We start from the raw sequence: 15,950 nt of genomic DNA on the forward strand, positions 1-15,950 counted from the left end.
TGGTCCCTCACTAGATCTCTTCCAGAGACTTCATCCCAGTTCATTTTCTTTCTGTCTTACTGCAGAAATGCCCATTGTACTCTGAAAGTTCGTAAATTTGTGTCTCTGACAACTCTGCTGTAGTTGGAAATGGACAGGGACTTTTTACTTCTGCTCTTTTTTCCAGAGCTGAAAACTAGACTCCAGATGCTGAAAAATTTTACTGAGGTTTTTTTTTAACAGTTCAAAAAGCTTTGGAAAAACTGCTTTAATGGAAGTGTATTTAGCATAAGTTTTCAAATGTTATATTTCTGACATGCCTTTTATTTTTGCAATAACATCGCATGGGTTTTTAAATTAATCCTAAGAAATACATGACATCTTTTTTCTGTCTACTCTTGCAAAATAAATATACCTCCCTACTCTTTCATTTGAAATGTAAATTATGATCAATGAATGTATTGCTTTAAAGCATATATGCTTTCTTGTAATAATTTCAATTCCATTATAATTCACAGTTGCCTTAATGCTGCTGATAATCTGATTGCATAGCATCAAAACAAATTCTTGGGTTAGCATGGAATAAAAAAGTACTCATTTGCTGATATGTCTTAATTTACTGAAGCATTTTTCAGTTGTTTTTACAATGACTGAACTTAGATTTTTTCCTCCTGTGGGCTAAATGAGCACAGCGCAAGAAGAACAAATTGCTGTTAACTTTCCTGATGTTCCTTGTTCCTCAGCTTTTGCTTCATCGTTGTTGCTCTCTAATTCCACTCTGTTTATTGTCCATTCCTTTATGAGCTTTCCTGGACGGCTCATTTTATTGTATGTTCAGCTGATTTAAGATGTAACACTTGTTTGGAATGCTATAAATTTGAGGAGGCAGGTGATGTAGAGTTATTATTTCTTATGGAAATGTTGGAGGAGACATCTTTTATTTGTGATTTAGTTCCTCTTCTCCCTGGGGTCTGTAATACCTCAACATCACTCCCCTCCACACACACACAGATTGCAGCACTTGTTAAACAAAATGCTTGCTTGAGCATAATACAGTGAAGGAAACTTGGCCTTTTCTAAAGATACTTCTCAGCTTATATTGATCATAAAAAAAGAGTCAAAACCAACTTCTCAGCAAGCAATCAAAAAGAACTCATGGTTGACCATGATCAGTATCCCTGTTTTGCAGGCACTGACTTTAGTGCTGCTGAGCTTCCTGGAAGATATGCAAATGGTGGGACTTTTTCCAAATTAATGTGGCAGTCTCTGTCTTAGGTATAAAGTCCCTCTTCAAATGCCTCTGCTCTGTCCTCTCTCTCATCTGTAGCAGCATAAGCAAGAGGGAGGCTTCAGATACATCTGGAATTATGAACAAGCAAACAACTAGTAAATAGATAATATATGGGCTCAGTGCTTGTTAATGAGTGGGAACCATACTAATAATATTTCTACAAAACATAGCATACTGTTATTTACTCATTTTTAATCTTAAATTTAGTTTAAACATGAAAAATGCATTTTAAGGGAAGAGCCTCAATAATAGTGGGAATGGCAGGAAATGGTGGAAATAACAGAAAATTATTGTGGTTAAAGGCAGAGAAAAACCTTGTTCCACTCAAGTCAAAAGTGGGAATAGTAGTAACTGAGAAATTTGTTAAAGGCATAGAAATAAAGAGCAGCTGAAGATTTCATCCGAGTTGTCTTGTGATACCTCATTAAATGTAAAAAAAAAGAAAAGAAGGAATGGGAGTAGTGAGGGACAAAAGAGAAAGATGGTTATGGGAGAAAACAAAGTTTTGCCCAGCTGTAGCTTTATGGACTTAGAGTGATATTTTCAAATTACTTAGTAATATTCCCAGCATTTGCATTTTGACAACAGATCCATGCACATCCTCTCAACAAGTCATAACTCTGAGTCAAAGTGTCATCAGGATTGAAATGCTTCTCCGTTTTCTGTGCACATACACATGTTGGCACATACTCTCAACTCAAATAACTGGCCTTAATTCTCATACCTTCAGTTAGTTTGTTTCTAACATAGAAATATTCACACATAATCTTTAGCCAAAATAATAAGTAAACTAAGAGCACTTTAATGACTTTGATTCCAGTTGATGTTAGCAAACCCTGTAGTGAGGGTGCTGTGATAGCTGTCAGTTCCCATATGTTTTGTGGTGTTGCAATGTCACTCTGTAGTATTTATTTTAAACTGCTTTGAATATCTCATTTCAGTTGGCTTCCAGAAAGTAAGAGTATTAATCTTTGTGAGTGTCATCACTTACTTTAATAAATAATTTGTTTTCTTCTTTATTTCCCTTTATACATGATACAGTCTATGCCCACCCCATTGCCTTAATTTTTCTGCTTGCTGATTTTTGGGGTAGCCTCTCAGTATGGTATTGGAATGATTTATCACAAAACATATTTCTGCATTTTTCAAAGTGCATACGCTGCTAAATGAAAATGTCAGATAGTTCTGGGCTTTGGATGTTGTTTTTTTATCAGTTAGCTGTGGACATTTATGTTAGTGGGCTTTTGTGAAGCAAATTTCTTCAGCTTGACAGGAGTCATCAACTTTGTTTTTGTGACAGCTGATGGATATGTTCTATCGTTGAGATTCTGGTGGTTTTTTTATAGGGTAAGTTTAGAAGTATCTGCCTATATAGAAAATTCTCATTAATGTGTAGCAGATCATGATGCTGATTTTTGCCTGTAAAATCAAGGTCAGAAACCTTGGCAGATGCTATGGTGATTATGTGGCTTTTGCAAAATTCCTTCAGTAATTTGTGAATTGAAATAAAGATTTTGCAAAATTCTTTGGGTTTTTCAGCAAAGCAAAACTAGCTCAGCTCAACAGATTATTACTGGTAGACTGAGGGCAGAGTGGTGTATTTGAGAAGCAAAAAATGGGAAAATTCCTTCAATACTTTCCATCTTTGGCACTGTCCAGAAGACAGTCGGGAGATCAACACTTAATTCCTGTTGAAATTGGTAGATAAGTTGCCCAGTGGTTTTGGAGGCTGTCAAAACATATAATTAAAATGTAATTGAAATTAGGTAGTGCTTTTTCTTACCCATGCTGTCAGCCCATCCTGCTCACTGTTCCATGGTGAGCAGAACAGGCTGAATGATGCTTCTTCAGAGGAGAGAGAGGGGTAGGACTTGGAAATATCAGATTCTTTGGCAGATTTGGAGGACAAATAGAATCAGAAAAGGGGAGGAAAAAAACAGCTGAAAGATCTGTACATCACTAGCTATTTAAATGAAATAGGCCAGGTTTTTCTAACTTTGTCATTTATAGTAGCTTATTTCAGTTTTCCTCTTCGCTCCTCCTGTCTGTCTTCCCCGAGGTGAAGGGTTCATTACTGGTGGGACTGCACAAGTTAGGAGAGTTTGCTTTTTCCACCCCTAATTGTAGGTGTGGCCAAAATCAACTAATTTGGTCATGGGTAGAAAGTAGCTGTGCTGCTTCTAAAACACAGGGGTTTAGATTTTCAGGGCTGCCTGGTCAGCAGGATTTTTCCTTTTTAGCCTTGCATGTTGAGCTTCTCTTTTCACATTCATGCAGAGCGGCAATTTATGGAATACTTAAAAGTAGAAATTAGCAGAAACCTGTGCAAGACGGGAAAGGCCCATTAGCACACTGAAAAACAGATGAGAACAGGAAGCAAGAGTTGTTCTGGTGGAAGCCATAGGGAAAAAGTCAAAATTAGAGGGTGTATGGAGGACATTGCCCTACAGAACATTTGAAGGTGAGAGCAAGACGAATGAATGTGATTCCAAAGGCAATAGGGCTTCCTTTGAAGTTGGGAAAATTTGCCAGACTTTGTACAAGGTCTGTTTAAATAAAGACTGTCTGCAAGACTGGATGTAATATTTGGTTATTAAGTAAAAGGGCATCTGCTCTCATAAAAGCCACCCTGTTTTGTTCATGTATGTTATTGGCTATTTTCCTACTTTGTACAGGCTTTCTATAGAATAAGCTCATGGCAACCTGACAAATGGAGCATTTATTGTGGCTAAAAGTACTGTAAACAAAACTAAAATAGCAGGTTTTATTGGCTTTTATAATACATTTCAATTTTTAAAATTGGCAGTAGTATAGTGGAATTTGGTGTTTTAGGACCCAAATGTTGTTATCTGAAAACAGCGGACTTCATTTCCCGATTCTTTTTTCTCTCCTGTTTTTTCTATTTGCTGCTCACGCCCATGTGTTGTCGAAACAGATTCTAATAAGAAACATTTACAGACTTAGTTGCTCATTCACGTGCAGCTCCACATAAATGCATTGCCTGCATTTGTTCTCATCTGTTTAAAAAAGTAATTAGTTGCCTTTGAATTTTGAGGAAAATCATGATTTGAGTCTGCTTCTCATATTGTCTTGTTATGAGCTGAAGCATATGGAACCTTCATTATAAGTAAAACGAGATAAACTCTCCAAGGTAACAAAGAAACCTCCTTGAAACGCCTATGAAAATTAAATATCTGTCTTTCATACAAAGATTTGATCCAGCAATCATTATTCCAATAGAAATTCCACTGAAGACCAGAGGAATTTTGCTGGAGTAAAGAGTTTATGATTAAATTCTGTTGGAATCAGTAGAAATGTTGAACCTGGTTCCAGCAGGACCTTGTGTTGTCTTCCTAGGGATAGGAGAGTTTCTTTGTTTTCCCAGCTGAACTTATTTTTATTGCCAACTTCTTCAAGATATACCTTGAAAAGAAGTGTAGAAGCTGTGAAGGCATGTTATTAGTTGTGGCTTCTCTTTAAGAAGAGGTAAATATCAAAATAGTACATGGCATTTGTCCTTAGTAGTTGAGTGCTGGCAATGACACAGCATTGGTGATTGAGCGATAAGAATGCCAATAATTGAGTTAAATGAATTTTTAAAATAAAAGACGTTCCTCCTCTTAGCAAAAACTTATGTCTTATTATTCTAAAACAAGTGTCATGGATCAGTTTAAGGTTTTGATTATTCCGAAGCAGAAACATAGAAAAATTCACCAGTTTTATCAGAGGTAGGGTATTAATGTTGGAACCCTGTGAAGAGAGAGGGAAAACTGTTACAGTGTGGGCTGAGCCATTAAATTTGCATGTCAGAAAGTGAAGTCCTTTCTGCCTCCTGTGTTTCTTAAAGTACTCATAAGCCTTATTTGTGCTGGTGTGTATGTTTAGTGTGGCTGAGGAGCCATGGGAGGACTTTCTCAGGTCCAGGATGGTTTTTATTTGGGGTTTTTTATGTGTACAGGAGCTGTCTGAGCAAGGCTTGCTCATTACGGCTGTGTACTGTTTATATTTTTTTAGGGGAATATGTGAACCAATTTTCTTTTAAAGAAGAGTCTTAATGAAAGTAAGCTATCTTCTCTTCCAGATTTTGCAATATTATGTAGCACAAAGGCAATTCACTTTTGGTTCTGTTTTTGTTTTCTGTAACAACTCTATAGATGACTTAAAGTGTTTCTGGAATCAGTTACCAAAGAAGTGAAGCATTATTAACTAAAAGGAAAAACGATCCATCTTCTTCAGACACATATTCCAGGTTTTGTATTTCATTTAAAGTATATAAATGAAGTTACCTCACAACAGAAGAAAAGATTTTTTCCTGAAGATTTAATTATCCTTATACTGGTTTGAGCTTCTGGGTCTGCTGGTCGGTATTAATGCTGTTCATGACAAGAACAGAGGAGGTCTGATATTTTTAAATTATTTTGCTTTAGTACGAAATATAAAATCTTGTGAACATCACAAAGCAACAACAACAACAAAAAGGTATAATATTCATTATCCTTTTGTTATGTCTTTGATGCGTCACTTTTGGAAGTATTTTCTCAACTCAAAACATGTAATCTCTGCCTGAAAATTTGATTACAGCTGTCGCATTTAAAATATATTTATGAAATCTGAAAATAAATTGAGGGCTATTGTTCTCCTTTCCTGACCTTTTTTTCTATATTTGGCAGGATTGAATAATGTATGTATAAATGTATAGTCCATTTTGTATCTGTGTTAATAGGCAGTTTGATTTCTTAGTCTCTCTAATTCAAAAGTTACTGGTGGTGAGGCACTGTTGTGTGTCTGTGTGCATGGATTTCTCCTGACAATGGATTTAGAGCACTTCCTTGGAGCTGCTCATCTAAAATATGCCATTGTGACCTTCTGAAATGGGGAAAGGCTCTTGGTGATGGTTGTGGAGAAGGGATTGTGTGTTGGTCATTCATGAAGGTGAAGCTGTGGAGGGAAGATTGAGCCATAATTCTGCAGATGCCTCCATGGGACAATGGAGCATGATAGGGAATGAATGAGACACTTGGATAATGATAAAGCTTTTGCTGGACCTGGCAAAGAAGCACATTTGGCTTTTTGAAACACATGATCACACCTTTGATCTCTTTTCAAGGAGTAGGGATTTATGTCATGGTTCCAAAGGAAATTTTTCTGAAGTTAATCCTGCTGGTGACCTGCAAAAGAGAGGATGCTGTTGGATACACCTACGTGCTCAAGTTGTGCTTGTGGAGTTACTGTCAGCATCCAGAGGGGAGTTAGGTGCAGAATTGAAATGGTAGCTGACTGTTCAGGGCTCTCAGATACTTCTTAGCCAGCATTTCTGCAGTTGTCATAAATGTTAACCAGTGCTTAGAAGGAAGGAAAGAGGGGAAAATGTTTACTAGTGGGTAAACTGGAGCAAAATCCAAGGACAAAAAGTCAAGCAGTTGGCACATAAAATACATTAATATGCATCACTACTAAATAAAGGACACTTGAAAAATAAAAAAAAAATTTAAAAAAGACAACGAAAATGTATCTGTATTTATCACTAGGTACAAAATCTCCTTCATAAACAGATGGAAACCCTAAACTGTGGTGATGTTTGGTCAGCTTCCAGAGTTGATTTTGATACAGGTGAATGCTGTGAAGAGCTTCCTCTTGCTTAGTTATTAAGTTTTCTCTTTGAAAACAAATATAAACAAAAAAGTTTTTCAGTACAGGAGCAGTTGAATCTTTGCTATAGGACTTGGGTTTCCATACTTTAAATTGTTCTCACCAAATGCATTACACTAACCAGAGTGTAATGATAGCCTTTAGAAAACACAATTTGTTCTTTCTCCTTTTAGGTGGTTTCCCCTAGAATCCAGACAAGGGAAGAGAACTAAAGACAGAGGAGAAATAAACGTCAATATTCAGTTTATGAGGAATAACATGACAGCAAGCATGTTTGATTTGTCAATGAAGGACAAAACCAAATCCCCATTTGCTAAACTAAAAGACAAAATGAAGGGTCGGAAGAATGATGGGACGTTTTCAGACACATCCTCTGCGATCATCCCAAGCACTCACACACCTGATGCAAATCTGGAGGTGTCTAGTGGTGAAGTGCAAATGAAATCAAAACCAAAAAAACCTTTTCTCCTGGGACCTCAGCGACTGTCCTCAGCTCACTCCATGTCAGATCTGACAGGACCACACGTCTCCTCAGAGAAAATTAAATCCAGCACCGTTGGCTACACCCATCTCTTCAGGCGTCAGCTGGAGTCCTTTGGTTCAGTGGATGAAGGGGGTGAGTAAAACTCATAACCATTACAGTTACAGCTCACTGCTGTTAGAGCATTCAGAATCTGTATGAAGCACTTACAAGGCCAAAATGTTAAGAAATATTACTGGCCTATTTTTTACACTTTCTTTAATTGCTGGTAACTCATAATTGCTGTTTCTGTGCATAGGAAATAACTTACATTGCTCATGATTTATGATAATTTAGCATTTGCTCTTATTATGTCCTCATCTGAGAGTATATTGCATTCCAATGGGGACTCTAGGCAAAATAGCATCTTGCAAGAAATAAGTCTAATTAAAAAGTCAAAAACTATCAGCAAATTTTAAACCTGATTTGTACAAAGAACTGAAAATACTTTGCATTGCTCAAAGTTATTATGTAGCAACATGCTATTGTCTCGGTAATGGCACACCAGTCATAGCTGTCTTCTCTGTAGAACTTCGTTTTCATGCAGGAAACAAAAATTTCCTGTGGTGCCTATCCATAAACATTTCTGAAACATGAAATTGAGGCCACAGCTGTTAATTCTTTTTTAATAGCTTAGTTGCTCACCAGTGTTCTGAACTGAGGCTCAATTGCAAAGCTTCTAGATCTAAGCTAAAATGGGTTTTCTGCGTGTCATAAGCTGTGATATAGTGTCTCATTGATAATATACTAATGACAGATTGTTTGCAGGGAGTCTAAAATCTCCACACAGAAGGACATTAAGTGTTGATACTTCTAAAATGAGCCAACTTGACAGCACAGTTGATGAAACTGCACTTGAAGCACAAAATGACCCATTTAATGTGAGTGCTTCGTTACCCCAAAAATTTGCTACACTGCCAAGACAGAAGAATCCATTTGAAGAAAGCCCAGCAACGTGGGATCAAAACATAAGTCTGTTTTCCAAACCTGTCGAGATCAGAAAAGAAATTAAAAAAGAGAAAAAAGAGAAAGTCAGTCTTTTTGAAAGAGTGACTGGAAAAAAAGATAGCAAGAGGTCAGATAAACTTAGCAATGGGGGATCAGAGAGTTCTACTGACTTGAAATCACCAAGTGCGTTTGGGGAAGCTCATCAGGAGAGTTTTGATTATGATTCGACTAATCCGTTCATGGCAAACTTCAAGCCTACGAGCATGTTGCCATCTTCAAGGTAGGTTTTTGCTGTATTTTCATCTGATATCTTGAACATGTTATATAAATGAAATTGTGATGTGTTGAGGAGCACAATCTTTGTACTTTATACATGTTTGTATCAGTGCTCGTCTGTTTCTAAGTACATTAAGAACTTTTTATATAATTCGATTGTTTCCTACTTTGTTTTGAAGTGACTTTTTTATTACTAATGTGTGCTGTGAAGGTTCATGGGTGCTTGGGTTTGTGGAAGACCTTGTTTGTGCTTCAGATGGGCTCTCCCTGAAGTCTTCTGCTTTAACTGAACATTTGTTGCTAATTTATTACATTACCCTAAGTCAAGTTCTGAGAGGGAAAGTTTTCAAGTGTAAGGGGGTGAGGAACCTGAATAACTAAGAGTGGTGCAAATGGGAGTAGTGAAAAGAAATCCCATGGAAAAGGAAAAAAAAGAGTATTTAGGTTGTATATGTTAAAGAATTAAAGAACATTCTGTTTCAAAATGGGAGCACCCAGATGAACTGTTATCTCACCTGAATTCATTTGGCTCGCTGCAGCTTTGCTGAGTTCTATGTATTGGAATTGTTGAACAAGCAGTTTATGTCTTGAGCAGAATGAATTAAGTTCCAGGACTGATAAGGAACTTTGATTTAAATAATCCATTTTAATCTTTGTTTGTCTATCAATGCTTTTACTTGTTTTCCTTAAGAAAAAATGTAACCCACAGTTAGTTTCCTTCCTGGGTTTTGTTTGCTAGTGAGAAAGATAGGCTGGTGTCTCTCTTTATACATGTGTAAATATATATATATATAGATGTACACTGCCACCCACATATACTGTTCACAATAGATAAATGTTTAAGAAGTTAATTAACTTTCATTACTTTGCTTTTTTTTTAATATATAAATGCCAGAAATTAGCAGTCCTTGCTTTTTCAGGGTAATGATTCATTTCTATGTAATGACTTCAATTTGGTAGAAAAAGCATTTGAAATGAAAATGCTTCAAACTGGAATCTGAAGGCTGTAAAATCAGTCACTGTTTTAAATAGAAAACATGGTTGTAAAAATTCACCTTTTCCTGTATAATAATTCCTTAATTAATGACACAAGAGTGGTTTATTTTTTAAAAAAAATATTATTTTGTTCTCTTAGAATAGAGGGGTCATATTGTGTCCCAGCTCAGTTTTTTCATGGGTTGAAATGCATCCACTCCTGATTTCAACTTAGAATAATTTTTTAACAAAACTAATAATGGATGTGAATGGGAGAAATGAACTGAACTGCTCTAGAAAAGAATTTGTTGCTAGAAGCTCATCCTATCTCAAAAAATTATCTTTTTAGTGCCTTCTATGAGCCCAATCAGTTCTTGGTGTCTTAAATACCGTGTTTATAAACAATCATAGAATATTTTTATTTAATGAATTAAATTAGTGTAAGGTTAGGTTGTAGCTTGGTTTGTCAGAAGTTAAACTTCCTTTTAAATAAGCTCCTTTAAAGAGAAATTATTCAAATAACAATTAAAATTGCATAGCATTTCATTTTTTTAAAATTAATCACTGTATTCAGGCAGATGCTAGATATAAGTAGTGAAATCTTTTGAAGTTCTTGAATGCAGCAGATCTTGATAAATATAAAACTTAATGGTAATCATGATGGACTTTTTTTCTTTGTTTTGTAATTAAAAAGCTCATCACAGTGCCCATTCAGAAGGACTCTAGTCATTTGTTTCTGTCTTTGTATCAGAGTCCTTTTGCTAGTTCTTGACTTTTATGTAAACATAAACTTTTGATAAGACAAACAGATATTATTTTATTTTCAAAAAGCCAAAAATAATAAACATTCTGCCCTTTTTTGTGAGACAGCTATTATGGCATAATATCTAGCATGCAATAAGTTAAGTTAGAAGCTCTTGATTTTTTATGTGTTCCATTATGATGTTCTGTGAGAACCTTTTAGACTTAGTTTACTTTCAAATGTATCTTACACAATTATTTTCTTTTGAAGTAGAAACTAATACAAAATGTGCATATTTAATAAGTTTACAGTTTAAGTTTACCTTTTTTCTGTGGAGGATTTCTCGAATGGAATCCATTTTTAATTTTTTGAACCAGTAATGGTGAAAAAAGAATTTGTGTGAATATGTGGGCACAAAACAAGTGAGGCTGGGTAACAAATTCACTATGCTGGAAGTGTAGACAGGGAATTTAGTCTGGGTTGTTTCTTATTTACTCAACATGCTGTTAAGCTCTTTTGGATGAATCCCATTTCTGCTAGTAAACCAGGCAGTGTTTAATAAAAAATTATGAAGGTGTGTCCAAAATCAGTGTTCTGTTGTGGATCAGGTGTTTGCTTTGCAGGTGGATCTCCCACTTAACCCCACTTAGCTAAGCCTTGGTTTGGGTGATAGAACATCCTGAGCTGGATTCTGTCTGATGAAATCCTGCTGGGGATGTATTCCAGGAGCAAACTGCAACCATAAAACCTCCAGTCTGTGGGACCAGGCTGGACACAAAGCAAAGGGGAAGGGAAAAAACCCAATCCATAGCAACCCTCTTTCCCAACCCTCAAAAAAAATCGAGCAAACCCAGCTCCTTCATGTTTGCAGTGTGAATGTCACGTTCTCAGTGCTGATGAAACCACATCTGTAACCTTAGTGGGAGGATTTTCAGTGACTTTGGTGAACTTTGGGTCGGGCTTAAGTCCATCCTAATTAATTGTGGTTGGTAATGTTGACTGAACAGTAACAATGTGGAGAACAGCAGCTCATAACATCAGCTGGGTGAGTGCTGAATAGCCCATCCTTGAGTGCTTAGCTGGCTGGCTGCATGCTCTGTCACTAATTACTCTTACTTACTAATTAAATGAATGAAAATAAGTACATCTTCCACGTGTTGCTCAGCTGCTGATCCAAAAATTATAGGAGTGCTTCAACGACATTTGTAGGATTTTTTTTTTCCAAAAGCAAGTATGCCAGGATTACTTGAAAATTATTTTTTATTTTTATTGCTAATATTTGTTATTGTTGTTTCAATAAGGTTTTAGAAGTATTTTGGAAAAGCAGAACAAAACCAATTTGGTTTGTGTATAACATTTATTGACAGGAAATCACAAAATGTGGACCCCTAATTTCTGTTAATCTCTGATCTGGCAAAGGCTTGTTCCCTGGCTTTGGCTAAATCTGTAAAATAGGGATGATGCTTTATCTCCTGCAAATGCTGAGTGGATAAATGAATATTTTTAAAATGTTTTTATAGATATGATATTGCAGTGTTACATAAGTGTTAAGACTGGGATTCCATTGTCTGTGGCAGGCATAGTAGAGATATGTAAGCTGATTCCGTGGCAATTTAAAAATGCAAAAGTCTCATAGTGAAACAAAAAATGCTAGTTTTGCAAATATTACAAAATCTATTAGTTCCAGAGGTTTTGCATAATACAGCCAATGAAGAATTTTTAAGGAAACAATGTCTAGTGCTCCTAGCCAGCATTTACCAATAATATTTTTGGTTTTGTACTTCCTCAAGCACTGTTTTGAAACTTTTACCTAACGTTGCCTTAAATTGCACTCATTCTTACAATTACTGCTATTGTCATGGCTCTCAGGAGGTTAATTTGCAGTCAGAAGCCACGTGGCTTTTGTGTTGAACACAGTTAAAGAAACTGAGGGTGCTCCTGGAAAACAAAGATTGTTTTGTGCCATAACCAAAGCTTCGTTTTTCTGAAATTGTTTTTGTTTAGGAAAATACATGACACTACACTACAGGCTAATAAACTGATGTGAAAATTTCTCAATTTACACCACTTGACAAGTGCTAAAAGAAAAGCATCTTTAATTTTAATGTGTTATTAAGACCTTTTTAGAGAGATTGTACAAGTTATTAACAAGGTCCTCTGAGACAGGAGACGGGTAATTAACAGGACCTACAAGAAAGGGAGTTTAGGTAATTAACAGGATCTTAGGCACTGGACACAGGGAGACAAATAGTCCAATATTTAAAGCTGACAGGTTGTTACTAGTCAGATCAAATTCCAGGTCTGAGAAACTGGATTGCTACATGTTTGGGAGCTTTCTACTAAATATTTTATCTATATATATATAAATAAAATATATACATATACACTAATAATGTCTGTGTCTGTATATACACATATATGTATAAATGAATAGAGAGAGGCATTTAAAAAACCCTTCTAAAGCAGCATTTCTTTGACCTAATTATTATTATTAACTAACTACTACTATTATTATACTTCACAGAAAAAAAAAGATAAAGCTGGTGTCTACGTACAGATTACACTTTATCCGTTGTGGCAATAAGTATGTTACATTCTAAGATGGAATAGTGGAGGAGAAAGAAACTTGTGTCTTACTAGGATTCCCTGTGACAATTATGAATAATGCTCATATTTATATTATTAGTCACTGGTGAATTGGAGCATAAATTATGAAAATACTACTTTATTTTTTTTCTATATTCTCTTCCTGCTTCAGCAATTTTTCAAAATTGCAACTCAAAAAACACCAACCCAATCCTTTGACTCTTTTGCATCTTTCTGCTTGTAATTTCTGAGTGTGGTGATTTTCTTCAGCCTCTCTTCCACTTTCATCCCATGTGGCTGTTAGAGCTGCCTGTCTCCTCAGTGTCACAGATCAGGGACTGCAGTTTTGTTTTTCCCAATGGAGGCAATGTTTGAAATATGCATTTTGATATGATCATTATTAGATTTGTTAAAAAATGAGTGAGGTGCCATGAAAACAGGAGGCTTTTGATAACAGCAACGTGTTTGGGTCATATTAAATTCTTAAGTCTGAAGAACAGCTGATGTCTGCTACATTTCAGCAAACATTTTGAATGTGTGATGGCCAGGTGGTTAAAGAAGCTTTTGCCACCTCCTGGTGCTCCTCTGGGTTCCTGCTTGTCGCTTGAGCTGTGACAGTAGGGCAGGTGCCTGTCTCGAGTCAGCTGAAGTTCTAAACTAAAACCTGTTATCCCAAACCACGCTGAGGGTGAGTTATTAATGCAATAACTGCAACATAATCAAAGTCACTGCTCAGTGCTTTCAGTCTTGCAGAGTTACTGGCAACAGCTCCATTGGAATGAGCCCCAAAAGTTGCCTGATGAGAGCAATGGATTGTAGTGGCTGTGTATTTCTCTGCCAAATAGGAAATCCAGTGTACAATGCAATTCACTCTTTCTACTTTTCACATGCCTTTTCCAGAAATGTTGCTCTCTGGATATTGCTGTGCTTGCTAAAGCACAGTAAGGTCTGTTAAGACATTTTAGCACATTAATTTCTCGGTTAGTAAAAAAATGACATCAGGTGAACTATGGTATTTTCAGAATTTTGTTTCCTCTGTCAGTGTTAGCATGTCTTATTTTAAGAACAGTGTACTTCTGCATTGCTTTTCTTGAAATGAATAAGTTTTTTCAGTTCTCTGCTGAAATTTGACTACACTTCAGTCAACTGTGATCTTCAGTCTAGGTAGAATATTGATGGAGTATGGCAGTGGTTTAATTGTACTCTAGACTGTTAATATTTGTTAATTCAGGGTGGTAAGGTTGTCAGGGGGATTTTATTTCAACAAGATAAAATACATTGCTGGTACATGAAAGGTAAAGAAGAATTACAAAACAAGCAGAAGTCAAGCAGAGATTCTTATTCTGTCCTGCCAGGACTGTTATCATCTGATTTGGAAGATCAGTGCATGTGATAAGAGAATAATGAAATCTTTTGGAAAGCTCCTACAAAGCAATGGTCACAGCATTTGGGACATGACTAAAGTGGGCTGGAGCAATCAATTCTTTGAGGGATATTGCAGAAATACTGGGTATTAATCTTGACTTTTGCAGACTCCTCACCAGCAATCAGTCACTCCTATTTAGTTGACTGTTTTAGGAATACTGTTAGGAAAGTTCATCCTGCTGGCTGCATGACAAGATTTTTTCAAGCTTTCACTGTCTCTTGGTGCACATTAGGGCATATGAAATCTTTTTTGAGAGGATGCATGAGGCATTTTATCTTTCCCAAGGGAAAATGCACTGCCTGTTCTATTTCATTTTTAAAAAGAATAATTTGTTCTATTGTTTCTTTATTAATAAATGCAGAAACTATGTAAAAGCAATGCACTTTTGTGCACAATGTTTCATTATAAGAACTAAGGATTAGTTCTACTCTTTTAATAATGCAAAAATGGATCTGTAGCTTTCAGTGTAAAATTTAATTTTAGGCTTGTTTGATTTGTTTGTTTGTTATTGACTTAGAGATCGCCAATAGGGTTTTCCAGTGGAGATGCTGGCGCTACTTTTAGCCTAACAGTTCTTTAGTGGTCTCTTGAGAAAAAAAAAAAACTTTTTTGCTATAGCACAACTCCTAGTAAAAGGAGAAATATTTATGTACTTAAAATTCTAACTAATCAAGAAAAGACAGTGATAGCCACAAAACCTGATCCTCTTTTTGTGTCCCCCTGGAGTTACCCAAGCTCCAGAAGGTCACAGAGCATGGCTTGACAGCAGAGCAATTTATACAGTGAAGTGTCTTAAGTGATGTTGCTCAGAATCTAATTGCAAAATAAATGGTAATATGCTTATTCTGTACTTGTTTGGCTGCCAGACAAGACAGTCATTGCTTCTCAGAATATGAAGTGAGCTCTGCATTGCCAGGCACAGCAGGCTGACAATATTCTATGGAAGGCTAAGTTTCTGAATTTCATTAACTGTATCTGATTTTATGAATTTCTTTTGTTTTTTATTTTTTTCCCTAGTGCCATAGTAATAAACTAAATGGCATCCTAATATTTCAAGATTTTAATATATGTTGTGAAAATCCAGAGAAAAGTGCCTAAGCAATGTAGTAAGAATCAGTGCAAAGACCAAGAAGTAGGGTAGGAATAGGAATTTCAACTGTAATGAAAAATGAAAATGGCAGAGCTTTGCTAATTACCTGTATGCAGACATTCCATATTAAAGGAAAGAAACTGAAAGCTCACACTTAGCTCATTGGTATAATGGATATTTTACAGAATGTTAACATAAATTTTAATACTTTGAATAGTAATGATTAATGTAAATATCCTAATTTTAATTTCTAATAGTGTACACTACTATCATGTAACTAATAAGAATAGCAAGAGATAAGTAAAAAGCTTTTGCTCCTTAAGAAAATACTCTTTCCATGGAGCATAATTTAGGAGTCTGATTCCCATTCATTATGTTGCCAGACTAAATGGCGCTAAAATGTTTAAATCAGTTATAGGAAAGATTTGATAAAGATTGTTTTAATCTCTAGGCATTCAGAAGCTAAAT

The 15,950-nt window shown here is 35.9% G+C and overlaps 1 protein-coding gene across 1 annotated transcript in view; it reads left to right on the forward strand.

The window, feature by feature from the left end:
- Positions 1–15,950, forward strand: part of RAB11FIP2 (RAB11 family interacting protein 2) — a 39,190-nt gene that overhangs the window by 4,303 nt on the left and 18,937 nt on the right. The window contains exons 2-3 of the mRNA XM_033065957.2: positions 7,093–7,535; positions 8,208–8,667. Of these exons, the coding sequence (XP_032921848.1) occupies positions 7,093–7,535; positions 8,208–8,667 (903 nt within the window). The remainder of the gene's footprint in view (positions 1–7,092; positions 7,536–8,207; positions 8,668–15,950) is intronic.

This window comes from Catharus ustulatus, chromosome 8 (assembly GCF_009819885.2).
Source record: "Catharus ustulatus isolate bCatUst1 chromosome 8, bCatUst1.pri.v2, whole genome shotgun sequence".
Lineage (NCBI taxonomy): Eukaryota > Metazoa > Chordata > Aves > Passeriformes > Turdidae > Catharus > Catharus ustulatus.